The sequence below is a fragment of the Rattus norvegicus genome, chromosome 1 (genome assembly GCF_036323735.1).
Source record: "Rattus norvegicus strain BN/NHsdMcwi chromosome 1, GRCr8, whole genome shotgun sequence".
NCBI classification, from domain to species: domain Eukaryota; kingdom Metazoa; phylum Chordata; class Mammalia; order Rodentia; family Muridae; genus Rattus; species Rattus norvegicus.
This window is the reverse complement of record NC_086019.1, coordinates 10,940,180-10,967,888: the sequence shown is the minus strand read 5'-3', so window position 1 is coordinate 10,967,888 and position 27,709 is coordinate 10,940,180. Positions and strand designations below refer to the sequence as shown.

The following is a 27,709-nucleotide window of genomic DNA, read 5'->3' as shown; positions in this document are numbered from 1 at the left end:
ATGGGGAGGGGTTAGGGGGATGTTGGCCCGGAAACCGGGAAAGGGAATAACGTTTGAAATGTAAATAAGAAATACCCAATTTAATAAAGATGGAAAAATATGTAAAAAAAATAAAAAAATAAAACCAACTGTAAAAAAAATCAAAAAAAGAATAATATTTCAATAGTAAGACATATCCCATGTGCTCATTAATATTTCACTCTACTTTAGACTGCTCTACACTCTTCAGTTGGTTTACCATGGTTCTATGTGCTTCACAGGTAAGTTTTGGGTTAGTTTACCTTATTATGATCACTTGGCAGTAAGAACTGTCTTTGCTCGATCCATGCCATTGATATCTTTATAGAAAAACACTTTCATTAAATGTCTAGGGAAATTTTTTCTAAAACATTAAATAGAAATTTTTCTCCCAAACATAAATTACAAAATATCTCACAATTGTATGCTCTTAATCTCTAAATTCTTAGGAATTCATATTTAGTGTATATACATGCCCTTTTAGTTTTAAGGTCATATAAATATATTACAGGATATATACATGTGTTTTTACAGAATTTCATATATTTCTACATACACGAAACTGAGACCCTCCAAGACGTATGTGAATGGGTCTTGTAATCTTTCCTATGTGTCTAGTATCATAATATTTTTTAATGAGAAATATTCTTCATGGACCAAAGATTCTTTGCTCTTAGGTGATGATTCTACAGACTGTACTGACTGGGCTTTAAAAGATTTGTAAGATGCTCAAAACTAATGTAAACTTTGTGCACATCGCGCGATTTCATGAGGTTGGTGACCAGATGTAGAATGAATGGCAGTGGAGTAAGGGAGCATTCACTCTACAGTGTGCTACCTGGTTTCATATTTCAAGTTGTCCACATAGCAGAATAATCTTCTCTAAGTTACTAACTATAGCTGAATCTCAATTTCCCAATCTATAAAAATAAAGCAAACAAGAACTATTTCATATCCGTGTAGTTCATGGAAGCTAATGACCAGGTTTACGTTTCATTAATGTACTACTATTCTCATTTAATTTGTGGAACTGTGTGATCTCTTGAATCAAGATTCCCCCAAACTTGAGAATCGATGTAACCTAGAAAATTGGTCTCGTCTTTTATTCCTTTAAGAGTTTTTTTCTAAATAATTCCATATAAAACTCTGGTAATAAACCTAAAAATAGCAAAAGAGAAAGCACTTGTTTAGTGTCTGTTGTCGCTCATGTTAGCAAACGCCACGGGTAATCTGTTTACGTTTACTTTTCAATTTCTGTGTCCAAATGATTACTTCACACCTTTCATGTGGGCTAGGGATATTGAAAGGGAAGCTTAATGTTCCAGAAAACACCTTAACATATTTAAAAGGAAACATGGCATAAAGGTCGATTATTAGATGCTTGGTATGGGCTTAAAAAAAACGGGTAGCTTTCAGAGTTTAATAAAGATAATGCTTTAGATCTGGTGAGGTGGGTGGGGTGGGGACATCCTCATGGAGACAGGTGGTGGTGGGGAGGAGGTATGGGATGTGGAACAGTCAGAGGGTGGACTGGGAGGGGAATAAAATCTAGACTGTAAAAATAAATAAATAATAAATAAATAAATAAATAAATAAATTTTTAAAAAAAGAAAGAATTTGAAGGGTTGTTGACATTTGAAAAAAATCTGTGAATAATAAAGTTATAAATTTAGAGAAAAAATAAAGACAATGTATATTTCTTGACAAATGGAAAGATGTTTATTTGGTGAAAACTGTAATACCATGCAGAGAAGAAAAAAAAAATGCCTGAGATCCCATACACTTGTAAGTTGACAACAGCACATGAGAACTCGTCTGAATTACACAAATCTATCTATGCAGAAGCAGTCAATTTGCAAGGAATTTAGGTGTTTACAAAGATTGTCATGCAAATATACAAGTAACAGTGTTGAAATTTGGAGCATATTATATAACGTTTTACATGTGCAAGGTAAGTCATATTCATATATCAATTTATAATTCATAATAAAATGCCATCATATTTTCCAGTACAATACCTAGGACTTACAAACCTTTCTGTAAAATATAATTATACAAAGAACAATAAATATTAATGAAATATGATTAAGCTCCACTTTGGTATTTTTCAAATTAATGTATACATACACACACACACACACACACACATATATATATATATATATATATATATATATATAAATACTAATTATGGATAAAATTTCCTCAGCAGAATGATGTAATTTATATTTCAAATAATGGGAGTTTGATCATTACCTCTCACTAAATTACAGAGTCATTATGGAAATGTTCTATATGGCTTAAGAATTTAAAGGCAATATGCCACATTTGCTTGTTGGAATGTCTTAAATCCCAAGGGAATGTGTAAACCGATGTTAGCAGGAGATATATGTGAATTACGTGTGAGTTAGATGTGTGTGGTGTAAGGTAAAATTCTTTCTATTCAGACAAAAGTGCGTGCCTTGCGCTTGAGTCAATCATGAATTAGCTGGGGAGCAGTATAAATGTGGTGATTATTTAGCTCTGCTTCGCTCAATAATAATGGAAAAGCTGCGAAAATGGTATTTCCCGAGGATGAATTGGATGGTCTCCGATCACAGTGCTATTTCTTGCTTTGTGCTATGTCCGTTGAGCAGGACAGAATTGGTCACCACATTCTTCGCGTTGCTTTTCAGAGAAGTCATTCTTACTGCTGAAGAGCTGAGGAGGTAGCTGGTAGACCTCTCAGGATAGGACTTCTGCCCACAACAGAGCTGGCTGTTGAAATGCTTCCTGAAGCTTTCACTGAGCAGGTAAAGAGCAAACGGGTTGACACAGGAGTTGCTGAAACTCAGAACCCGGGCCACTAAGGTGACAATCATGTGTCCAAGAGAAGGATCGATCTCCTTGTAGTTGAAAGACCTATACAAGTAGAGGATGTGGTTGGGAAACCAGCAGAAGACAAAGCAGCCCACAAACACCAGAACGATCTTGGCCAGGCGTTTCCGTGTCTCCATCTGTGAAGAGAAGGAAATGGAGTCGGCTGCAGCCATAACTTACGTCACAGAAGCAAGGAGACTTTCCAGAGTGAGTGGTGAATCCCAAACGTAAGAACTGTTTCCTTACCTCATCACCTCATCAAAGCGATTGCTCTAACTGTTTGACCAGGACAATTTTGGTTACTATGTCATTTTTTTCACAATGTATTTAGTATTTACATAAGATCAGGTGATAAATTATAAACGACTATCTTCATGGCAAAAGCAGTTATCTTAATGAATGGCTTAAAATATTTTCCTTTTACTTAAGACAGGACTATGTTAGTAAAATCATAAATTATTTTGTTTAAATTAAACATAATAAATTAAACAAAATACACTGAGGTGCACATATTTTCCAAATATTAAGGTATTTAAACAAGGAAAAAATGACCTGATGAGACAGGACTAATTTTTACTCCAGGTATCACTACCTATTTATCGCCCCCATCTTTCAAACAAGTAGATAATAAAAAACAAACAAACAAACAAACAAATACATAGACATGGAGATTTAGGCTCCTGACTTACAATACAATTCTTTTCTGGGACGGGAGAGATGACTCAGTGGCTAAAGTCATGCTGCCAAACCTGACAAACTGAGTTCAATACTCATGACCCTCATGGTAGAAAAAGAATAGTAATTCCAGGAAGTTGTTCTCAAGTTGCCTCTCTCTCTCTCTCTCTCTCTCTCTCTCTCTCTCTCTCTCTCTCTCTTTCTCTCTCTCTCTCTCTCACACACACACACACACACACACACACTATGGCATGCATGCGCACACATGTTTACACACATATATACATACATACACAAAGATAATAGATACATAGATGATAGATATACAAATGGATGGATAGCCATAGATAGATGATAGATACATACATACATACACAAATACATAGATAGTCAAAAGATGATAGATAGATAGATAGATAGATAGATAGATAGATAGATAGATAGATAGATAGATAAGGTAAATAAGATGGTTTTTAACTTCCAAGGAAAATACCAATACTAGTAACATAAATTGGGTTAGATTTTAGGTTTTTTAAATAGAATTTTAATAAAATACTATGCTTACTGTTTTTAAGAAAGTCCTCAGGGATGAAATAGGTACCATCCAAAGTCAGACATTTAATATTTTAACATAAAATCTAGAGTGCAAAACTTAGAACTTATTTCCCATTTGCTTAAATGGTTAAACATACCAGTGTGAACAGGGACAGAATATCAGAAGACACTGACAGACAGTCACCACATTTCTGCGATGGAGCCATTAGTCAGTTGCCAGAATACTCCAAAAAGAACTGGAAAATCCGAAAGCCAGAGCGAACATAGCTGACACTCAGGAGTAAAGTGCTGTGACACTAATGATGCATCTCGGTAGGCTAAGTTGGACAAACCAAGCGTTTTAAGAAGTGTTGAGTGTGGAATTTAGACTACTCAGTGTGTCCTCTCTAGATGACACAGCATGGCTGTAAAACTTCCCATAACACTCTGAAGCTATAGATCCAATTTCAGGTAAGCTTTGAGAGGGTGTCTTGGAAAGTGTCAAGAATCGGTTACCAATTAGGGCTTAAAAATCAGCAAAGGGAAATTTGCGAAAATAAAACAGAACAAATGATTTAAAAAAAAACATGGCTATGCAAAGAACTCAATGTAAAAAAAATCAAAAACCAAGTATCAAATATCCAATTGTAATACCAACTGGGTTATAGAACTTTGAGTAATGTATCCAGTTACATAAAGGACACAATGAGCCTATAGCATTGATGGTTTTTTTTTCTGGGATTCCAGATGCATGAATAATAAATCATTTATCTGAAACATTGAGTCACCTTCTGAGTCTTTAAAATGACTGTCAACTCTTCGTGGTGACAGTTCTTAATTAATGAAGGATATTCTGCACCATGGCAACCTCCACCAGCTCCTGATCAGTGGATCCCAGCTCCATTCTCTTACTCCATCTAGCCCACCACTAACTTTTTAGTAATCTCAGATTAAATTTGTTTGCCTTCAAATTGGCAACAAGTGGCCATCACCTCCCTGTAAACCTTTATGGTTACAGGAGTTCTGACCCATTGGAGTTTTCCCTACAGGAATGTAGAAACACACAACAAGAAACGTTCACACCAGAACATTTGTTCACTTTCGCTTTCACCCAAATCACATTAACCAAAATTATTAGTGCCTGTCCTTTAACAATAACAACAAAATATGTAGCTAATCTACATGTTGCTAATTTTCAGCTACTGTGTGTGATCTTTATGGGAAAGGTTTCACAGTCACAATAGGCCAGAGCCCCAACCTCCAGCTTACTTTGGCTTTGCATTCGTTTTCTCTGCTTCTCTGCAGTTTCTAGAGCCTCCTATTCTTTTTTTTTTTTCTTTTTTTCAGAGCTGGGGACTGAACCCAGAGCTTTGCGCTTGCTAGGTAAGCGCTCTACCACTGAGCTAAATCCCCAAACCCAGAGCCTCCTATTCTACTGCCCACTCCAGCCCCCTGATCAGCCCTAAGCACTGCCTTATGGTCATTAAAGAGACGCCCTTTTCCACTCTTCCTCATGCTCTTACAGGGACACTAGTTTAAAAACAAACAAACAAACATTGGTTTATTGTTATTTATTATCCATTCGTGTATATGCATGTGTGTGCATATATGTATGTATGTGCATGTGCACATGTGTGGAAGTCAGAAGCTGGCTTACATGTATTTCCTGGTATCATTCTCAACTTTATCTTTGTAGATTGGTTCTGTGACTGAAACCTATGCACACACAGTAGATTAGCTGGCCAGAAAGCTCTAGGGAACTTCGTGCCTACATCCTTCCCCCTCTTGCTGTTAGAGTTCCATCCCATCCTCAGGTGGATTTCTTTACCATGTTACACAATCACATGTAAGAAACTCCCCAAGAATCCTTTCAGCTAAGGCAAACGAAAGCCCATGTCTGTCTTTGTTATTTCATAGGATGGACAATGCATAAAATAAGACAGAAAAGAGCAGTCACTGGTTTTGACTAGCACCCTTACCACGCCCCCCCCCACACACACACACACACACACGCACTGGGAACCAGCTTACCTGCTTTTTGGTATGTTCATTGTATTCTCCAGGAAGATTGTGTGCACTTCTAATTAAAGTCTTCGCAATGTGATAATAATAAATGCTGATGATAACAAGGGGTATGAGGAAATAGACAAGAAAAATGAGCACTGAGTGGATCTTTGGATGTAACTCATCTGTTTGTGGGTAGGGTATGCATGCTGTGAAACTGCTGTTATCCGAGCTACCGATGCGTGCTACTTCCGAAAACACAGCCTCAGGGACAGCCAACAGCACAGAGACCACCCAGATGCCCACGGCCTTCAAACTGGTCCACAGCACCACACCAGACGTCTGCATGTCCATGGGGTTCACGATAGCTCTGTACCTAGGACAAAAGTCTCAAGTTACTCTCCAGGAAGGAGGGAAAAGAAAGGGGTGGAAGGAGGGAGGTAGAAGGAGAGGGAGGGACAGAAGAGGAGAGGGAGGGACAGAAGAGGAGAGGGAGGGACAGAAGAGGAGAGGGAGGGACAGAAGAGGAGAGGGACGGAGGGAGGGAAGGAAGGAGGGAGGGAGGGAGGGAGGGAGGGAGGGAGGGAGGGAGGGAGGGAGGGAGGAAGTGGAGAGGGACATAAATCTCACTGGCAGAAGAGGTACGAACATATTTTCTTCATCCCCTGCCGTATCAGGGCCTACAATTCATTGCAGGGTTTGTTGACACAGCAAAATATTTAAAAATGGATTTTTCTGAGGGGTGGAAATTGGCTCTTTCACGATGATTTTGTCTTACAAAGTCAACGTACAGTGCGTGCATCCATTTTCAGGGAATGTGAGCACTTGTTACACTTTTTTTTATTTAAATGCCTTCGTTTCCAACCTAACATTGTAATTGCTATCTAAGGGAAATACCTGCGTTTGTAAAGGCCCACCAAGCAGTGCACTTGAATTCCACCTTCATTCATTCTCACAGCTTTGGCGTTTGGGTCTTCAAACATTTTGCTTTCACGTTTTCCTAATCACCGAACTGTAGACACTAGGCCAGAGTGAGAGTTCTCTCCACAATCCCACGGAGAGAGCTGACAACTGAAGACTGTTCTATTTTTATGAACAGACGTTTATTGCTTTGCACCATATAGAAGCCTCTCGTCTCATCTCCTGTGTGTTTGTGGCAATGTGCAGTGGGAATGGATGATACGGGACTCACTTCCTGAGACATCGTATCTTGATCCCTAACTCGTCATGGCCAATTCCACACTTTAAATGAAGGAGTGAAAACCCGAACAAACCAAATTGTCCAAAAGCAAGTTATATTTGTCTTTAAAAGTATTTGAAAGTGTATCTAAGAGATAACAGAATATAATAAAAAGCCATCTCAGTTAGACTAATTTGTTATTGTCTGTGATGCCACTTAGGAAAAAAACCTAAATCCTTTTTATTTTCACTGCAAAGTGTGGATGAAGGCGTCTCCCTCCTGACAGTCACATATCCATTGACTGATAACGTTTATCAGATAACTCATAACGGGCAAATTTCCAAAATACGTAAGTACATAAATAAAGCAGCTGAATCTAATTTTTCAATTGAGGAGGAGAAGGAATAAGACAGATAATCAATCTCTATAACAAGTCTTCTTCTACATAGCTAAGAACCAAAAAGATACTCTCAATGCCCTTCACATTTTTAAAAAATAAAAGGAAGATTCCCCTCTCTGTAACATATCTGGTAATACACTTTCAGATACTTAGTCAAGGGTAATTTAAAATGCTAAATTAAAATATCCTAGACTGGGTGAATTATGAACTCCAGAAAGTTATTGCATGGCCCAGAAGAGTGAATGACCAGGATGAAGGCTTTCACAGATTCAGTGCCTGGTGAGCGTGTCATTCCTGGATGGTGTGTGTTAGATCCAAAGCAGGCCCCAACATGGCAGTGCTGGTGACAGGATCCTAAACACAAGGACTCTGACTGGGTAAACAGAAGGGTTTTATTGGGTAAACAGAAGCTTAAACTCAGCATTCCTCAGGGCTCTTTTAAGACTGGTTTCTGTTACCAGGAAAGCCATTACCTCCCTTCCCCCCTAACAGTCAACTACCTGGACTACCTGGGCAAGGGTATCAGGTTCCCAGTCAGTCAGAGCACCCTGCTCTTCTCAAAGACCCCATCCTGAAGACTATCATATAGGCCTGCTCGCCTCCCAGCCCAGCTGCGAGCCTTTATTCTCAGAGGCAGCCTGGAAGCTTGTTCCCCCTAAAGGCTTTCTTTCTACCCACAGAGTGGTCCAGTTGGTGGTTTCACTGAGTCTTTTCTCATAAGCACTGTCTTCTACTGGATCATTCTGGGGTACTTCTCACAACGGCCCTACTCTAAAGACCTAATCACATCGCAAAGGGTGTAAGAGGTACCAGCTATTACCATTGCTTTGTGGGGAAGGATTGATTTATGGATTTTAGGAGGACACAAACCTTCAGATTATAATATGCACTATGACCCTAAAAGGATGGTAAATAAACTCAACACAGTTGGAAAATGTATAAACCTTTCGTTATGATAAGATTGCCAGCTATAAGTCAACATTCATTTAGGAAAATAATTCCAGCAAGGGACTGGGACAAAAATAAGAAGGACCATTTCAACTGGGATGATTCTCTTCACCTCCAGCAAGAAAAGGGAGTTGTAGCTCAGGAAGTCTTTTAATAATACCCAACCTAATGAAAAGACAACAGTGTAAATTCTGTAAACAAAAAATTATAATACAAAAGACAACAGATTACCAAAGCTATCAGTGTATAACATAGCTCACAATTACTGCATGTTTGTGGGGTTTTTTTTTTCTGTTTTGTGAGGGGGGGTGAAAGTACTAGAAAATACCAGATATCATGTATGCAAGGCAAGCAAGCACTCTACCACAGATCCATAGACCCAGCTGTGAAAGAATATTAATGCTACAAGTATATCTTTGAAAGTCTATAAAGAAATAAGCCATCTAATGCATTTCAAAGTGGGCATGTTTTATCATGCTTTCTTCAAATATTTACATAAAACATGAGAAAGACGTCCCTCGGCATAAAAGCTATTTCATTAAACTCTGGAGCATAGTTATGTGCAAAGTATTAACATTTTTCTTTTACAAATAGTCTCTGAGAGATATTCCTAATTGGAAACTGAATTAAAGAATAACCAATCAGAAGGCAGATATGGCGATGTATAATCATCATTCATTTATTAAGCATCAGTGGATAGATTTACTCATCAATTTGAATCTCATTTATGTCTGTATGTGGTACAAATTTAATGTAAATATAAATTTGGATTTAATCGTAATACAAATTACAGAATTAGATCATTTTTACTTCTTGCAAAAACCATCAAGGCATCTCAAAAATCTGTTTCTTTAAGCATGTCTCCTTAAACTTCCCTCTTTCTGCTTTTCAAGCCTTACTGTGCAGAAAAGAGGCCAGCAAAAGTTCAGGTGTGAACCGTATGTTGAGAGAAGCAAAGCGACTTCTCATTATAGCTTCTCTAGGCACAGGAGAATGCTCAAAGCCCACCGTGACTTCTCAGTGAATCACTGTTGGCTTGGGTAATAAGGACATCATCCATGGAGACCACTTGTGGTGAGTGGAGCTGTCAGATACTGGCTTAGGACAGAATGGCCGTGCAATGGAGGCTGTCTAGTGTCACTCAATGTACAGAGAGCTTCAGAGTCACGTAAGACCACTATGCAACGAGGAGGACAGACCGGGCTTTTCCAGAGATTGAATGAGACAGAGTCTCTAGGATATGAACGGAGAGATTCTGCCTTTACTTTATTGATTGCTCAGATCTGCATGCAAGCTACGCTTAGAAACAGTTTCCAACAGGACTGATGCAGCAGTGGGCAATTTTGCCTCAGGCTTCCTGCAAGCTGTCCAGAGTAGTGGGTGCACAATCACAGTGAATTTCTGAAAACACCAAACGTCTGTTATTTAGAAAAGCAGATGCCTTCTCTTAAAACGTCATGCCGTGTTGAAACTATTAGTCTTTTTTTTTTTTTCTAAATGGGTAAACTACCTTAGGAGCATATATTTTGTGTTATTCCATCATCCCTTTCCAGGTAAAGTGTGTATTAATAAAAGTGGCAGTAAAGACCCAGCTGCTGTAAAATCCAGCCTGACACATTCCTTCCCTACTGACCACATGTGACCCAAACAAACAAGGAATCGTGTAGCTGTAACTAAATTATGGGATCAATATTAATACTCAAGAACAACACAGTGCGTCTCAAGTCACTGATGTTTTTTCTAAGTGGAAGGAAAATGGAAGTGATTAAAATCAATTGAGTAAAAGACATAATTTACTACATTCCGACATAATATAGCCTATTCTATTTAATAATAAAGTAATAAATTAGGTGCAGAAGTTGCAGTTTATTCTGTGACTGTGACTCTGTAAAAATCACAGCTGGACCTCTACTGTACGAGGTAATGTTTCCTTTTGAGATGACAGTTCAAAAGCTCTCAGAAAACGTAATTACCCTTACTGTAAGTACAGGTCACCCTGTATTTGTCCCTTTTTCATTTTTCATACACCTGTTTTCTTCCCTTTTTATCCTTATTATATGTTATTGGCACTTTTTTAACTATTAAGCTTCCATAAAAAACAAATTGAAAACAGTCAGGGTACTCAATGGTCCAAAAGAGGAAATCCACCATCATTATAATGAGAGTATCTTGATGACCCCGTAGTCCCCCTAGTATGCATAGGATGCCCTCAAAGAGTCCTAAATACAGGAGGCTCTTCAATCCTTGGCCTCTGATCTAGGCAAACTTACTTGTTTCCATGACGACAGACTGGAAAACTTGTTTGACATAAACTCAAGCTTCTGAGTCTTGCTAGTAATGCCATACTTTAAAAAGGTCATCGATTTTTTTTTAAAGGATGGTTGGTGTGGTCTTCTCTGATGGCATTTGCTAAATATCGTGTTTTATTCTAATTAAGTTTATTTCTTTAACAGTCTGATTAAAATAGGACACCTGAAGAAGAGCAGCCAAGCTTCCATGTCATATTTTAGCTTTGAAGTTCAAGTAAAACTGGAGCCAAGAGGGCAAAATTGGCCTCATAGGGTATTCAACAGTTTCAATCACTTTTCCACGACCATTTTAAAAATAGCACATTTCTTGAAATAAGTATCTATTTAACGACAACAAAAGACACTCCACTGAATACTGTCTTACTTCCAATAAATATTAACTCTTCAACTCCAAACTGGTATAAGGACATTATAACCAGCCCTAAGAAACTCAAATCCAGACTCTTTAATAATTCATTATGCAAATTAGCAAAGGTGAGCGAATATCCTTTTTCAAGTTACATTGTTTAGCTTAAATAACCAGTCTGTCCTTCATTCCCAAGGCAACGAAACCACAGCTCCAAAATTGATAGCTAATTATATACGCTGCCTCCAGTCAACCACCCAGACCTTCCTTCCTGGAAAGACCCAAAAGCATACTGCAGGCAGCCAGGGATAACAGCTGTAGCCTCCTCATTTTCCCTCCCAGAAATCTGAGCTTCAGGAGCTGCACATGGGAAAGGACAACACTGAACGGAATGATCTGCCAAGCAGGATAATGGATACATCGCACTGCTGTAGTACATGAAAGCCAATTTGTAAACGAAGGCTGTGTTCATAGCACGGTCTTAAGACGTTAACATTTAGCATTATGGGGGTGGGGTGGGTCTTGATTCCAACAAGAAGTAGAAGACCTTAATATTTTCCCACAGGATGTGAGAGCCTATTTTTGAAGAATACCTATTATTCTAATGGTTTCCCTTAAACGAATATTTACTTCGTACTGTAAATGGTGCACAGTCCGAACTAAGCAGCTTCCTAAAGTTAAACTTAGGGTTCTAACATAGCAGAATGCCACCCTATTGAATCAGTAAAGTACGCGGCGCAGGTTTGCATACATGGGGAAAAAAAAAATCCCAGAGGACAGTTGAATTTAAACTTGTTTACGCTCTTCCAGGCTTAGTAAGGTTCACAAAGTGTGTCGGGGGATGCAGGTACCATTAAGTATTATTTAAATCCCTTTTTATAACGTTAAACTCCACTTGTCATGCTTTAATTCGACTTACTAGGCTTTCCTTATATACATATACGTTCCTTCCCCTGCCTCTAACATCCTATCTTTCCTAACATCCTATCCTGCACACTCCAATTCCCAGTCTTTTAGTCCCCTGCCCCTGTCCATCACTTTTCCAGTGATCCCTTTGCTACCTGTATTTTTTTTTTTACCTGTCAGCGCTGAGGGCCGTGAGAGTGAACACGGAAACCCCCACCGAGGTGAGCTGGATGGCTGGGATGAGTTTGCAGCCCAGCTTGCCGAACACCCATTCATCAAAGAAGTATCGGGAGGCATCCACTGGGACGCAGGTCAGCAGCAGCAGCAGGTCTCCCGCAGCCAGGTTAGAGATGAAGATGTTGGGGACACTCCGCATGGTGCTGTTGGTGAGGAATATCTTCACCAGCATGATGTTGCCCAGCAAGCCCACCGAGATGATGATTAGGTAGAGGGATGGTATCACACAGCGGATTACCAACTCCGCGGTGGTCCCGTCTGAGTCAGGCAGGAAATCATTTTCCCACACCTCGGGTTCCAACTCGCTCTCGCTCGCCTCGGTGGGCAAGGAGAGGTTGGGGAGAGACCTGGGGGGCATGGTGTCCTTTCCCAGGGGATTCGCGGGAGTTTTCCTGCACTCGCGCGTCTCGAAAGTGCGGTGAGTACGACCTGGGTTTAGTTGATTGTCTCTGATCCTGGCAAGTTTGTGGCTCCTGGAACTGAGCCACCGCGCGGTCCTGCAGAGAAGTCTTTGCCCGCTGCGCTCCAGAGCTTCACCCTAGGAGAGGTTCCCTTCACTGCCGCGGGTTAGCGATTTAAACTCAAAACAAAAAGCCAAGCAGTGGAGCCTTTATTCTATCTTTATGGCTTAGTTTCCGCTATTAGCAAGCAGGGGGACAAAGGTCAGTCCCTGTGGGACCCAGAGCCCTACCTGCCTAACTGGTCCACCCCCCCACCCCCCCCACGGAACGGAAGTCATCCACAAGCTGCGCGGCTGCGAAAAAACTGCCACCAACACGGGGCCTCTTGTATTCGCCCCACTCTTCTCTCCACCGTTCCTATTGTAAAACTGTGTGGAGCTGAAGGGTGGCTGAATCTGTTTTTCCTTCTGTGTCCCCTTATACATCCATCCTCAAGCGACTCCTAGCAGGAGGAGCCCACGCAGGAAGTTTGTGAGCCTCTGAGGATTGGAGATCTGAGCTGGCAGGTCCCCAGTGCTGAAAACACTGAATTTAGCAAGCCAGCCAGCTACAAAAGACTCCTCTGTGCTCCATTCTATCATCCTCTGACCAACCCCAACCCCAAGTCTGGAAAGTATCCCACAGTTGATGCATTTTTAAACTTAGATTTTGTGGTGCTACAGTGTGTGTAAAGTGCACATCTCTTAGATGTGTGCTTTACTCTCAGGACAGTTTAGTAGAAGCCACCGCTATGTCTGCTTCACCTTGAGGATCACGGGGACAGAACTTTTCAGGATACAATCATCATCCGACTTCGTCCATCATACATCTGTGGGAAGTATACATGCTCTGAGAGAAGCAGATGTGTTGTTTTGGTCATCTAGAAACAGATTACCTGTTACCTATCCCTTCTCACGTTCGCTAACATTTGCAAGTTTCCCAACATTAGCCGATTTAAATGAAATTTCTGTGAACATTTTTGCACAGGGTTTCCCGTGCACACACTTGCAACCAGGCTTGAATTTGCTAGACTCGAAGCTCATGTACATGTTGTAAAAGTTAGTGGTGGTTTTTTTAATATGAATCACCAACTCGTTTTTTTCTCTCATATTAATGTGATGTTAACTCTATCTGTATATGTGTGCCTAGAGTTGATAATGCCAGTCGTAAATTTAGACACTTAAAATCTAATATGTTCATTTTCTGAAGTGTGACGCTATAGGTCACCCAGGGTGATCTTGAGTTCTCGGGCTCAAGTGATAGATTCTCTTACTTCAGTTTCAGGAATTTGGAACTACAGGACCTCACCCTGCAGCCAAATCGAGAGTTTAATAATCTTTCAATAGGAATAACGTGAGTTTCTGAATAGCCACGACACCCGGACTTCACAGTGCAGAGGCTGCTCAGGGCCAGAGAGCTGGCTTAGTGCACAAAGCCTTGCAGTACAAGAGGGAAGTCATCCCTTGGGCCCATGTAAGGTACGGAAGGAGGAAAGCAACTGGACTGTACTGGATCTGACTTCCGCAGCATGCCTGAAAAAACAAGAACAACAACAAAATAATGATGATTATAAATAAAATATGATAAGCTGCCTAGACACAATGGTTCCAAGATTAAATAAATAACAGCTTTGTCATTGGGGAACATGGGTGTGTGGGCTTGAGTATTAAAATATAAACTATAACAATTGGAAGTCAGTCAAGGATCACCTTTGATGACCTAGCCATGAATTTATAAAATGTGCACAGGTGCAAACCCACTTGCCAGTGAAGCGGCTTTCCAGACACTACCTACCGAAGGAGATTTCACACAGCGAGGAGGATATTGGGATTAAAATCGATTTTTTTCCTAGCTCAATTTCAAGTTTTAGTTTTTCTTTTATACTTTTTTTTCTTTTCTTTTCTTTTTTTTGGAGCTGGGGACGGAACCCAGGGCCTTGCGCTCGCTAGGCAAGAGCTCTACCGCTGAGCTAAATCCCCAACCCCTCTTTTATACTTTTGAATTTCACCGTTTAGTCCATTGCAACGTTTAAGGCTGGCTAAATGGAATTCTCACATACATTTCTTTCAATAAATAAGTATTGTTTCTAGTTTTGAATATACTTTTGTAAAATAATTAACATGTCATATAAATTGAAATATGTCTCTAAAATTTTATCTCTAAGGCTGTTCCTCTTTAAACATTCAGTCTCATCGTGCAAAGTAAATTTTTAAAGAACTCAAAATTTTGAGAGGTCTCAAACTTTCCAGATCAAAATATTCCATTTTATTGACTTTTTACTCTTTTATATTTTCCCTGCAATAAAATTGCATCACTTGCACCTTCTAGTCACTTCTCTCAGGTCTCTTTTTAATTTGTTATACTTATTATATATGTATCCACACACGTATCAAAATATATAACGTGCTGAATCCATTCGCGTTGTTTGTATGTACATGGTTTCAAGGCTGACCACTCTGCAATGGAAAGCTAATGAGAGTGCTCAACTCTGATAGAGGCTCATTACGCCTCTCCCAGTAATCATTAGTTACTTGTTCTTTGTCTAGGGGCAAGATGCTGTGATATTTCCCCTTTCCACTAATTTTGCCATTTCTATTGATATTTCTGTTGTTCTAGTATTACTTGTGCAGCCACTTTAAGGAAAGACTGCTTAGAGAAGACTTCCTGAGAGTCAGGTTCTAAAAAATCTTCCTGACCCTTCTTGCTTGATGTTTCTTAGGGCATAGATGCAGGAACTGTGACCTATGTGTACCAACTGGGACTGGGCTCCCCGTGAACTCTAGATTGTGTCCAGTTGTGGTTTTCTGTGATGACTTCCATTTGCTATACAAACCTTCTTCCATGGGTGGGGGGTGGGAGTGGTGGCTACACTTATCCTTAAGTATAAGATTTACAATACAATACACCATTAATGCTGACCTATCAAAGTGGAAGCAATAGATTCCCTCTCTCTCTCTCTCTCTCTCTCTCTCTCTCTCTCTCTCTCTATCTCTCTCTTTCTGTCTCTCTCTCCCCTCATGTCCATGACCTCACTACCCCTGAGAAGCTGGCTACCTTAGTACCAAGCATGATTCCTCTCCCTTGAGTGGCCTTGAGTGGGCCTCAAGTCCGATTAGACAGCTGTTGGGTGTCGTATCCATGTGACTATGACTTCTTACAGTAATTAATATCTTACCACATGGTAATTGTCATGGTGCATTAGGTGCTGCACCTGGATAGGGCTGTTGAACTGATTTCTTCTCTTCTCGGCCTACATAGTACTTCATTTAACCAAGGAAGCTATACCACAGGAGTGAGGTCAGTGCCAGGCTGAGTTATCTGAGCTGTGTATCTTCAGCAGCACTGGCCCACTCTCAACTCTCTGCTCCCAAAAGGCAAACAAGGGGTTTATATATATGTATGTTTATGTGTATGTATATGTATGTATAGGTATGTATATGTGTGTAGGTGTGTATATGTATATGTGTGTATATGTGTGTTTATGTATGTGTATGCATGTATGTATGTTTATGTATATGTATATGTATGTATGTATATTATATATAATATATATTGTTTTGGAAATCATATGGATACCCTGAACAACCCTCCAAAAGGAGGTTTCTTGTGTCTGCTACTATGTCAGTCTAGATTACAGTCTAGATGCAGTCTAGGTATCATTAAATATATAAGCATATGGAAGCATATGTGAAATAAAAGTATTATATAACTTTCTCCTGGTTCTCTGTATACTCTTAACTATTTCAATGAGAAAAGTGCTTAGTCCAAAAGCTGTGTTAGCAAATACACAAGTAAATAAATTCATAGAAAGAAGAAATTTGTATTGAATGAAACTTTTCATTTTTAATAAATCTATATATATCTACTTAGATGTTAAGGTTCATGGTCGACAAGATCATAGACAACATGTGAATAATGATTTTATTATGAAAAATTTTAAATGATTACAACTACACAATTATAAGATGTATCCCAAAATTCCAAATAAAATACAAATATTATCTAACTTTTCAATACACATCAGCAATAGACATGCCCTGAAGGACAAACTTTATTTCATTCAATGTACCATCATCCCCTAAAAGTTACATCTCACTGATAGGTACAGTCTTTGAGGTAAGCATTTAAATATTATATTTTACAATAGACAACTACATGAGGTAAGATGTACTTAATTCTATAAATATCCCAATAAAACTGTATGTTGAAAGTAATGTTATGGGGTTGGGGATTTAGCTCAGTGGTAGAGCACTTGCCTAGGAAGCACAAGGCCCTGGGTTCGGTCCCCAGCTCCGGAAAAAAAAAAAAGAAAGTAATGTTATGAGTTCAATGTCTGTTATATATATTCCTTTGTTCCTAAAGAAAAACTAGCATAGATAAAACCATTAGCGATGGAACCCTGGGTAAAGTGTTTGCTGTGTAACTATAAGGAATAGAGTACAGAACACCAGTATATGACTAAAATCTGGGCACGAAGACATGTGTCTGTTGTATCAACAGTAAGGCAACAGAGACAGGCAGATCCTGGTGTCTTCTTGAAGGGAAAATTTAGTCAAAATAGAATATTCCAATTTAGATGAGATTTCTTGTCTCAAATATTTGGTGGAGGGTGATCAGTTAAAATAACTTGGGCTAAAGAGATGGCTCAGCCATTAAAGGCTAGGCTCACAACCAAAATATAAGATAATTGAACTCGGGGTTGAGGATTTAGCTCAGTGGTAGAGCGCTTGCCTAGGAAGCGCAAGGCCCTGGGTTCGGTCCCCAGCTCCGAAAAAAAGAACCAAAAAAAAAAAAAAAAAAAAAAAAAGGTAATTGAACTCCTTGTAGGCTTCTACAGACTTATACACAAGAATGTGTACACACACAAACACACACACACACACACACACCACCTATACAACACAAAATAATTAATAAAAATTAAATGAAATTGATAGCTAAAATGCATCAATAAGTGTAATTTCTAAATAAGTAAAGGATAAGTTTTTAACCCTGAAAAATTGAATCCTCATAAAATACGCATTATAGGTTTTACATCCCCAATACAGAAGCTATAAAGAACCATGCTCTTGTTTCAAATTTGTTAATATAATTATTCTATAAGTAAGGTGAGATAATTTGAAACATATTACATTCATAACCTTTATTTCTCCCACTGTATATACTTTCAAAGTATTATGAAGAAGTTAAATGTCATACATACTACAACATTTCACAGATTCCCATTTAAAAGCTTGGAAACACAAATTTAACTACAAATATCACTGCTATGTAATAATTGGAGGCTACTATAATCAATGTTATAAAAATAAAAGTGAAAATGTATAGTTTGAAAAAAATGAGATGGCGATACAAAGTAACAATCCTCAAAGAACAGTGGACCTGGCTTCCTAAGAAAGAAAATAAACCGAAGGGAACAGAAAATTCAAAGACAACCTTGTCTACAAGAAAACATGTATGTAAAAGTATGTTTCAACAAATGAACACAGAGAAGTATAGATGAGTTAATAGGCAATACTTGGAAAACCAGTTCACATTACAAGAATGAATTGGTAGATAACATTAAATATGTAGGAATTTCGGTGAATTAAAGAGAATATGATCTGGGAAAGACAAGAGAAAGAAACCTTAAAAATCTATTTATTTTTAAAGGTTTTTCTCTTCCAAGGGAAGGGTGGATGCCTTACACTTAACCAAATGTGTGAAATAACTATGCAATAATGATTGGTCAACAACTCATGGGACAGTAAGTGCTTTAAGTAAGTTACATTCCTAGCATCAGGAGTATAAGGAAACTTTGAATACTCACCCTCTGGTACAGTACTCTGAAAAGTGTTACACCTAAAGTTGGAAAAATTAATGATATAATAAAGGTTTTTATGTTCTGTCCTTCCAACCAGAAAACTGCTAATAAAGATCGAAACTCAGCTCAATACAGGTAATATAATAGTAGATAGATAATAAGAATGAATGAATTCTATTTCATTTGGTCAGAAAAGAAAAATGCATTCTAAGGAAATACAATGAAAACAAAAAAAGATATACAATAATTATTAAACAGAAAAATGTCTACTATAGAAAATATACTTTATACAACTAGCAGGAGAAGAAAAAATTACTTCTCCTAGGGAAAACCCATAGTGACTCCCAAGATGGAAATATATGCTACTTGATGAAATAAGATGCAGACAGAAGAGTTAATTTTAATTTATCTTTTAAATTAAATTTAATAAATAAAATTTAAGACATATAACATACCACAGAATATATAATTAGCCTAATATCTCTTTAATTAATTGCCAGAAAGTGGATGAAAATGAAACAGAAAACAATATCATTGAAAAATACTTCCCCAAGTTTTATGTGTTTATTGAAAGCTAAAAATCCATGAAAATATAGGAAGCTTAATAAATCCCAGATAGAATAAATGAAGACATATTTATCACAGTTTGAAATCTGTGGTTTTCTCACTAAGATCAGTCATAAAGGACAGATATCCCTCCTTTCACCATTCCTGTTTAACAGTGTTCTAGATCTTCAACAATGCAATAAGACAAGAGAGAAGAATGAACTGGGATGGAGGAAATAAAACTGCTCTTGTTCATGGATGAATATGACTTGGGTTAGAAAATCTTGGATAAAGAAAGCCAACAAGAAAAAATACTCTTGCAAATAATAATGAATCATAGCATAATTTTGAGACTTAAAATTAAAGTTCAGGCCTCCATTGTTGGTGAGATTGCAAGCTGGTACAACCACTCTGGAAATCAGTCTGGAGGTTCCTCAGAAAACTGGACATAGTACTACCTGAGGACCCAGCTATACCACTCCTGGGCATATACCCAAAAGATGCTCCAACTTAAATGAAGGACACATGCTCCACTATATTCAGAGCAGCCTTATTTATAATAGCCAGAAACTGGAAAGAACCCAGATGACCTTGAACAGAGGAATGGATATAGAAAATGTGGTACGTCTACACAATGGAGTACTACTCAGCTAACAAAAACAATGACTTCATGAAATTCTTAGGCAAATGGATGAAACTAGAAAATATCATCCGGAGTGAGGTAACCCAGTAACAAAAGAACGCACATGGTATGCACTCACTGATAAGTGGATATTAGCCCAAAAGCTTGGGATACCCAAGAAACAGTTCACAGATCATATGAAGATATTTGCAGATGATAAGATAGTATACTTAAGTGACCCCAAAAGTTCCACCAGAGAACTACTAAGCTTGATAAACAACTTCAGCAAAGTGGCTGGGTATAAAATTAACTCAAACAAATCAGTAGCCTTCCTCTACTCAAAGGATAAACAGGCTGATAAAGAAATTAGGGAAATGACACCCTTCACAATTGTCACAAATAATATAAAATACCTCACTCAGTGTGACTCTAACCAAGGAAGTGAAAGATCTGTATGACAAAAGCTTCAAGTCTCTGAAGAAAGAAATTGAAGATCTCAGAAAATAGAAAGACCTCCCATGCTCATGGATTGGCAGGATTAATGTAGTAAAAACGGCCATTTTGCCAAAAGCAATCTACAGATTCAATGCAATCCCCATCAAAATTCCTACTCAATTCTTTATAGAGATAGAAAGAGCAATTTGCAAATTCATTTGGAATAACAAAAAACACAGGCTAGTGAAAACTATCCTCAACAGTAAAAGAACTTCTGGGGGAATCACCATCCCTGACTTCAAGCAGTATTACAGAAAAATAGTCATAAAAACTGCATGGTATTGGTACAGAGACAGGAAGGTAGATAATGGAATAGAATTGAAGACCCAGAAATGAACCCACACACCTATGGTCACTTGATTTTTGACAAAGGAGCTAAAACCATCCAGTGGGAATAAGATAGCATTTTCAACAAATGGTGCAGGTTCAACTGGAAGTCAGCATGTAGAAGAATGGAATTTTTATCACCCTGTACAAAGCTTAAGTCCAAGTGGATCTAGGACCACATAAAACCAGATACACTCAAACTAAAAAATTAGGGAAGAGCCTGGAACAAATGGCTACTGGGGAAAATTTCCTGAACAAATCACCAATGGCTTATGCTCTAAGATCAAGAATGGACAAATGAGACCTCATAAAACTGCAAAGCTTCTGTAAGGCAAAGGGCACTGTCATTAGGACAAAATGGAAACCAACAGATTGGGGCAAGATCTTTACCAATCCTACATCTGATAGAGGACTATATCCAGTTCAAGAAGTTAGATTCCAAAGAGCCAAATAACCCTATTAAAAATGGGGTATAGAGCTAGACAAAGAATTCTCGGCTGAGGAATATCGAATGGCTGAGAAGTACCTAAAGAAATGTTCAAAATCCTTAGTCATCAGGGAAATGCAAATCAAAACAACCCTGAGATTCCACCTCATACCAGTCAGAATGGTTAAGATCAAAAACTCAGGAGACAACAGATGCTGGCAAGGATGTGGAGAAAGAAGAACATGCCTCCATTGTTGATGAGATTACAAGCTGGTACAACCACTCTGGAAATCAGTCTGGCTATTCCTCAGAAAATTCAATATTGTACTACCTAAGGACCCAGCTGTACCCCTCCTGGGCATATACCCAAATGATGCTCCAACATACAACAAAGACACATGCTCCACTATGTTCATAGCAGCCTTATTTATAATAGCCAGAAGCTAGAAAGAACCCAGATGTCCTTCAACAGAGGAATGGATACAGAATATGTGTACATCTATGGAGTACTACTCAGCTATCAAAAACAATGACTTCATGAAATTCATAGCCAAATGGATGGAACTAGAAAATATCATCCTGAGTGAGGTAACCCAATCACAAGAAAACACACATGACTTGCACTCACTGATAGGTGGCTATTAGCCCAAAAGCTTGAATTAGCCAAGATACAATCCACAGACCACAGAAGCTGAAGAAGGATGACCAAACTGCAGATGTTGCAGTCTTTCTTAAAAAGGGGAACAAAAATATTCATAGGAGGAGATATGGAGACAAAGTTTGAAGGAGAGCCTGAAGGAACGGCCATTCAGAGTCTGCCCCACCTAGGCATTCAGTCCATATATATACAGTCACCAAAACTAGACAATATTGATGAAGCTAAGAAGTGCATTCTGATAGGAGCCTGATTTAGCTGTCTCCTGAGAGGCTCAGCCAGAGTGTGACAAATACAGAGGTGAATGTTAGCAGCAAAGCACTAAACTGAGAACAGTTTCCCCCCTTTTGAGGAGTTGGAGGAAGGACCAAAGGAGCTGAAGGGGTTTGCAACCCCATAAGAGCAACAATACCCACCAACCAGAGCTCCCAGGGACTAAACCACCATCCAAAGAGTACACATGGACTGACCTATGGCTCCAGCTGCATATGTAGCAGAGGATGAGCACCAATGGGAGGAGAAGCCCTTGGTCCTGCCAAGGCTGGATCCCCCAGTGTAGGGGAATGTCAGGATGGGAAGGCAGGAGTGGGGGTTGGGTAGGGGGAACACCCTTATAGAAGAAGGGGGAGGGGATGGGACAGGGGGCTTATGGATGGGAAACTGGGAAAGGGAATAACATTTGAAATGTAAATAAAAAATATTCAATAAAAAATAGAAGCTCAAGACGAAGGAAGATCAAAATGTGGAAGCTTCAGTCCTTCTTAGAAGGGAGAACAAAATACTCACTGGAGGAAATATAGGGACAGAGAGTGGAGCAGGGACTGAAGAAAAGATCATCCAGAGACTACTTCACTTGGGGATCCATGAATTATGTAGCCACCAAACCCAGTCACTATTATTGATGCCAAGAAGGGCTAGCTGACAGGACCCAGATATGGATGTCTCCTGAGAGGCTCTGCTAGAGCCTTACTGATACAGATGAGGCTGCTTGAAGCTAACCATTGGACTGAGCACAGGGACTCCAATGGAGGAGTTAAAGGACTGAGGAGCTGACTGGGTTTGCAACCTCATAGAAAGAACAACAGTGTCAACCAACTAGACTCACCAGAGCTCCCAGGGACTAACGCACCAACCAATGGGTACACATGGAGGGACCCATGTCTCCAACCACATATGTAGCAGAAGATGGTATTGTCTAGCATCAATAGCAGGAAAAGCTCTTGGTCCTGTGAAGGTTCATTTCCCCAATGTCAGGGAATGTCAGGGCGTTGAGGTAGGAGTGGGTGGGGGTGGGTGGGAGTGGATCATCCTCACAGAAGCAGGGAGTAGGGGAGGTATTGGAGAGGGGGGAAAGGAGATAACATTTGAGATGTAATACATAAAATATTCAAGAAAATAAAATAAAATAATTAATGTACATTCAGGCATCACATCCTTTTGTACACACTGTCACCACTAATTGGGTTTCAAATTCAAAGCAGGAAAGTGTTTGCATTGGGTCTCTGAAATAAAACTGATAAATGCAAATCTATCAAAGCATATACAATATCCATGTGAAGAAAACTGCAAAAATCTAGTAAGTGTAATCATAAAATTAAATAAATGGCAACAACTCTCTGTATTTGTAGATAGGAAGAAAGACTTGATATGTCCATTATCACACCTTGATCTCCTGATTCAGTGTAACCCAACCAATAGATCAGGAAGGTAATATGTGGGCACCAACACAATGACAGTAGGGTTTCCATGGATTTTCTGAAGACCAATTATAGGAAAAATAATGTTGGGGGAAAAGGACAAAATCAGAGAACTTTTTCTACCTTAAGCCATAATCTGTAGTTGTCAAAAAGTGTCATGTTGGGGAAAGAATGAAAAGAGAGTCAGAGGAACAGAAGACTAGTCCTGAAAGTGTTCCCACAGGAATCTAAGCAACTGTTCATTGACAAAGAGCTAAAGGGAACGCCAAGAAAACATAAACTTATCATCACATGGTGACAAAACAAATGCACATCTAAATGCATAATGTTCATCATCATCATCCTCTTCATCACCACCACCATCATTATCCTCCTTACCATCATCTTCTTGTTCTTCTTCAACACCATCTTCATCATCTAGGCATAGATCCTATATAAAGCACAAAGGTTCACTCACAGTAAAACACAGGCTTGAATGTAAAACACAGAACCACATAATTCCTCCATAATCATATGGGGAAAATTCTAAATAACCTGGGGATGACTGTAAGTTATTTTAGAAAACTGGTAAGTTGTGTTTACTAATTTAATTAAAATATAACCTTCTTCCTTGTAAAAACTATTGTCAAGAGGCTAGAAGGAACAGGCACAGACTGAATGAGATCAGTGAGCTGAAGTATACTAATTGTGAAGAAATTGTTGTAATTACATATCCAGATGTTTTGCCTGTGTGCATTTACATACTCCAAGTATATGCTGAGAACCTGTGAAATTAGAAGAAGGTATCAGATTTCCTGAAACTAAAGCTACTGTGTGGGTGCTGGGAACTGAAGCTGGGTCCTTTGCAAGACCAACAAGTATTCTACTAACCTCAAGTACACAGAGAATTTTTAAAGCTAAACAATAAGAAAAGAAACCTGACTCAGTTTTTAAAAAATTAGTCATACCTCTTCAACAAAAATAGACCTAAGGATCTCAAGGTCCCATGGCCAATCAGTCTAGTCGTCCATGAGTACCAGGTTCAGGGAGGTATCCTGTCAAAATAAGGTACAAAAGGATAAATGAAAATACCCAGTATCATCCTACACACACACACACACACACACACACACACACACACACACACACACGTATTCATTTATGTAAAAATATATATTCACAAACAAAAAAATCAAATTAAAAAATCAGAATAACAGGTTTCCATATGATCTTAACTTTTTAAATTGTCACCCAAGTCAAAAAAATAAATAAGTACAATCATAGGGGATAGTAGAATACATGTGTGATGAAAGAATGGGGGACGGGGTGGTGATCCTTAGAGTTCAAGGTTTAAATGTTAATGAGGCAGAAGGGTGGGGAATAACAAGGGCTAGGGGTGGGTTAACCAAGCTGAAGATGTAGAAATTAGCCTTATGTGAATCTACTAGACTGTAAGTTAATGACAAATATTATAGAACAGTGGAGCTTAACTACTCTTCCAGGAAGACATGAGTCATTTATTGAAACTTCAGGGCCAGGTACAGGACACCTCCAAATGGATTACTGGACAAGGAATACACAAAGACACCAAAATAATGCAGACTATTGCCTGCTTGGCTGTCTGTCCACCATTATTATTTTTTAAATAAAAATTTTTATTTTGTATCTGTAAGAATCATTTATCAAGATACAGAAATTTTTATTTTAAAGTTGTAAACATACTAAAAATTTCAAACGGTTTTCACTGAGTACTTACTAGTTGAAATGAATTGCTTTGCTTATAGCTTTAAGTTTTCTGTTATTTACCAAGTATTCATTTTTTCTTTATTAATTTGGGTATTTCTTATTTACATTTCGATTGTTATTCCCCTTCCCAGTTTCCAGGCCAACATCCCCCTAGCAGCTCCCCCTCCCCTTCTATATTGGTGTCCCATCCCCATCCTCCCCCCATTACCGCCCCCCCCCAACAATCACGTTCACTGGGGGTTCAGTCTTGGCAGGACCAAGGGCTTCCCCTTCCACTGGTGCCCTTACTAGGCTATTCATTGCTACCTATGAGGTCAGAGTCCAGGGTCAGTCCATGTATAGTCTTTGGGTAGTGGCTTAGTCCCTGAAAGCTCTGGTTGCTTGGCATTGTTGTTCATATGGGGTCTCAAGCTCCTCCAAGCTCTTCCAGTCCTTTCTCTGATTCTTTCAACGGGGATCCTGTTCTCAGTTCAGTGGATTGCTGCTGGCATTTGCCTATGTATTTGCTGTATTCTGGGTGTGACAAATGACTGTCCACCATTATTAAAAGGTCAGACTCTGTAGCTGAAGACGCTGCTCACTGTGGTTTCAGGACATTGAGAAAGCAGTGGCAAACTGACCAAGAAACTACATGCTGTGTGCTTTTACTGTGTTGGAAGATGCAATATAGACCACCAGGGAGAAAAGTTGGTCATACATAGCACTCTATGGTAAATGCCACAATACCAACCTACCAGGCAAGTTGAGCCCACTGTCACAATGACAGCATGGTGGTTGTGAGTATAACTAAGCACTTTCTGACTGGACTTGAAGTCTCCAAAACACAGTAAAAATTTCATTTCTGGTGAAAAGCTCATGGTTGGGATGCCATAAGTCACAGTGGCAAATCTACTGGTGTTTCACTTAATAATCATGTTGCCAGATGCACTGCCTTCTTAATATTCATGTGAGTGCTGCTCTCAACTGTGGGCACAGAGAAGCTGCTGTTGCTTCCTCCTTTTCCTCTTTCCTCTTCTTCTTCTTCCTCTTCTTCTTCCTCTTCTTCTTCCTCTTCTTCTTCCTCTTCTTCTTCTTCTTCTTCTTCTTCTTCTCCTTCTCCTTCTCCTTCTCCTTCTCCTTCTCCTTCTCCTTCTCCTTCTTCGTCTTCTTCTTCTCCTTCTTCTTCTTCTTCTCCTTCTTCTTCTTCTTGCTCCTCCTCCTCCTTCTTTGTAGTGGGTAATAATTGATGCAGACTCATAACTGATGAAAATAAATGACCACGTGCTCAGCCATCGACGGGTCATCCATCTCAGCCTCCTCGTCAAGGCTCAGGGAACATCACAGAAGAGAGGATGGAAAAAGCATAAGAGCTAAAGGATGAGAAGAAGAGCTGTCAAAAATTCTCTTCTCTGCATGACTATTAGGTAAACGACTTTTTCCTAGGGAGAAATCACACACACACACACACACACACACACACACACACACACACACACACACACACCCCTACACATAAAGAGAACCCAAGACAAACAAAAGTAACTATCTGCTCCAAAATCCAAGTTGGAAGCAATGAGGCTTGCTTGGGGTTGTTAGCAAGAGCTTGGGTGAACAGTGACATTCAGAAGGAGGGATTCAATGCCACACTGGTGATAACCCACAGCGTTGCATCCCTGGAGCTCACTGCACACTTTAAGGGTGCTCTGCAGATCCAAGAGACCTCATCTCAGTAAAGTTGGAAGGGTCAGTGTCCTCCAAACCCAACCCCACCAGACCCCACTTACAGCTCTTAACTGCTTTAAATGATGCTGACTTTTATATAGTATGAAAATAGTATAAAATAGTATAAAATAGTATATTCATTGCTATATATTTATAATATGCAGTATTTACATATCATAGTTATTCATATATTATTACCTTCATATAAAATATTATTCTATACGATGCTACTTAGGGGATGTGGCCACTGGTAGGTTGTTCACGCCCTAGAGGACTGTCCCATGCCCATCTGCACATGATCAGCACTAATCTTATTTTGGGGCGGGGGGACAGGGTTAGTAGATCTCTCAGTACCTCTCCAGCATGTCTGCCTGTATATCATCATGATTCCCACCATGATGATAATGGACTAAACCTCTGAAACTGAAAACAGGCTCCAATTAAATGCTTTTTTTTTAAATAAGAGTTTCTGTGGTCATGGTGTCTCTTCCCAGCAATAGAACAATAACTAAGACAGAAGGCTATTAATCATGATGATAATCTTTTGTAAAGGGCATAAGTTGAGAGTAAGATGAAATGTTGAGTCCTGGGGAAAGCTGGCAGGAGGTAAAGAGGTGTAAATCAGATTTAAACATCTTGCATACATGTAGGACATGTTCAAACAATAAGTCAGAATAAGGGCTTCACGTGGAGGGACAGGGTTACTAACCCACAGTCAAATTTTCTGTCCCAGAGCTGTTCCAGTCTAAAAGAACTGCAGGGACAAAAATGGGGAAGAAACTGAAGGAAAGGAGATCCAATGGCCAGCCCAACTTGGGATCCATCTCAAGGAGCAGGGGTGGGGGAGAGGGTAGG

General features: G+C 39.2%; 1 protein-coding gene across 3 annotated transcripts; it reads right to left on the bottom strand.

Annotated features, from left to right (window-relative positions):
• Positions 1 to 1,714: 1,714 nt before the first annotated feature.
• Positions 1,715 to 25,413, bottom strand: Nmbr (neuromedin B receptor). 3 transcript variants are annotated; one of them, XM_039101531.2, is made up of 6 exons: positions 24,376 to 25,413; positions 23,807 to 23,858; positions 18,666 to 18,697; positions 12,353 to 14,388; positions 6,118 to 6,466; positions 1,715 to 3,014 (listed from the first exon to the last, which is right to left on the bottom strand). In XM_039101531.2, the coding sequence occupies exons 4-6, from the start codon at positions 12,772 to 12,774 to the stop codon at positions 2,613 to 2,615; spliced, it is 1,173 nt and encodes a 390-aa protein (XP_038957459.1). In that variant the 5' UTR covers positions 12,775 to 14,388; positions 18,666 to 18,697; positions 23,807 to 23,858; positions 24,376 to 25,413; the 3' UTR covers positions 1,715 to 2,612. The 3 variants fall into 3 exon arrangements, with proteins under 3 accessions (XP_038957459.1, XP_063137633.1, NP_036931.1); XM_063281563.1 differs by lacking the exon at positions 18,666 to 18,697 and having other exon boundaries at positions 24,376 to 24,663; NM_012799.2 differs by lacking the exons at positions 18,666 to 18,697; positions 23,807 to 23,858; positions 24,376 to 25,413 and having other exon boundaries at positions 2,334 to 3,014; positions 12,353 to 12,905.
• Positions 25,414 to 27,709: the final 2,296 nt, after the last annotated feature.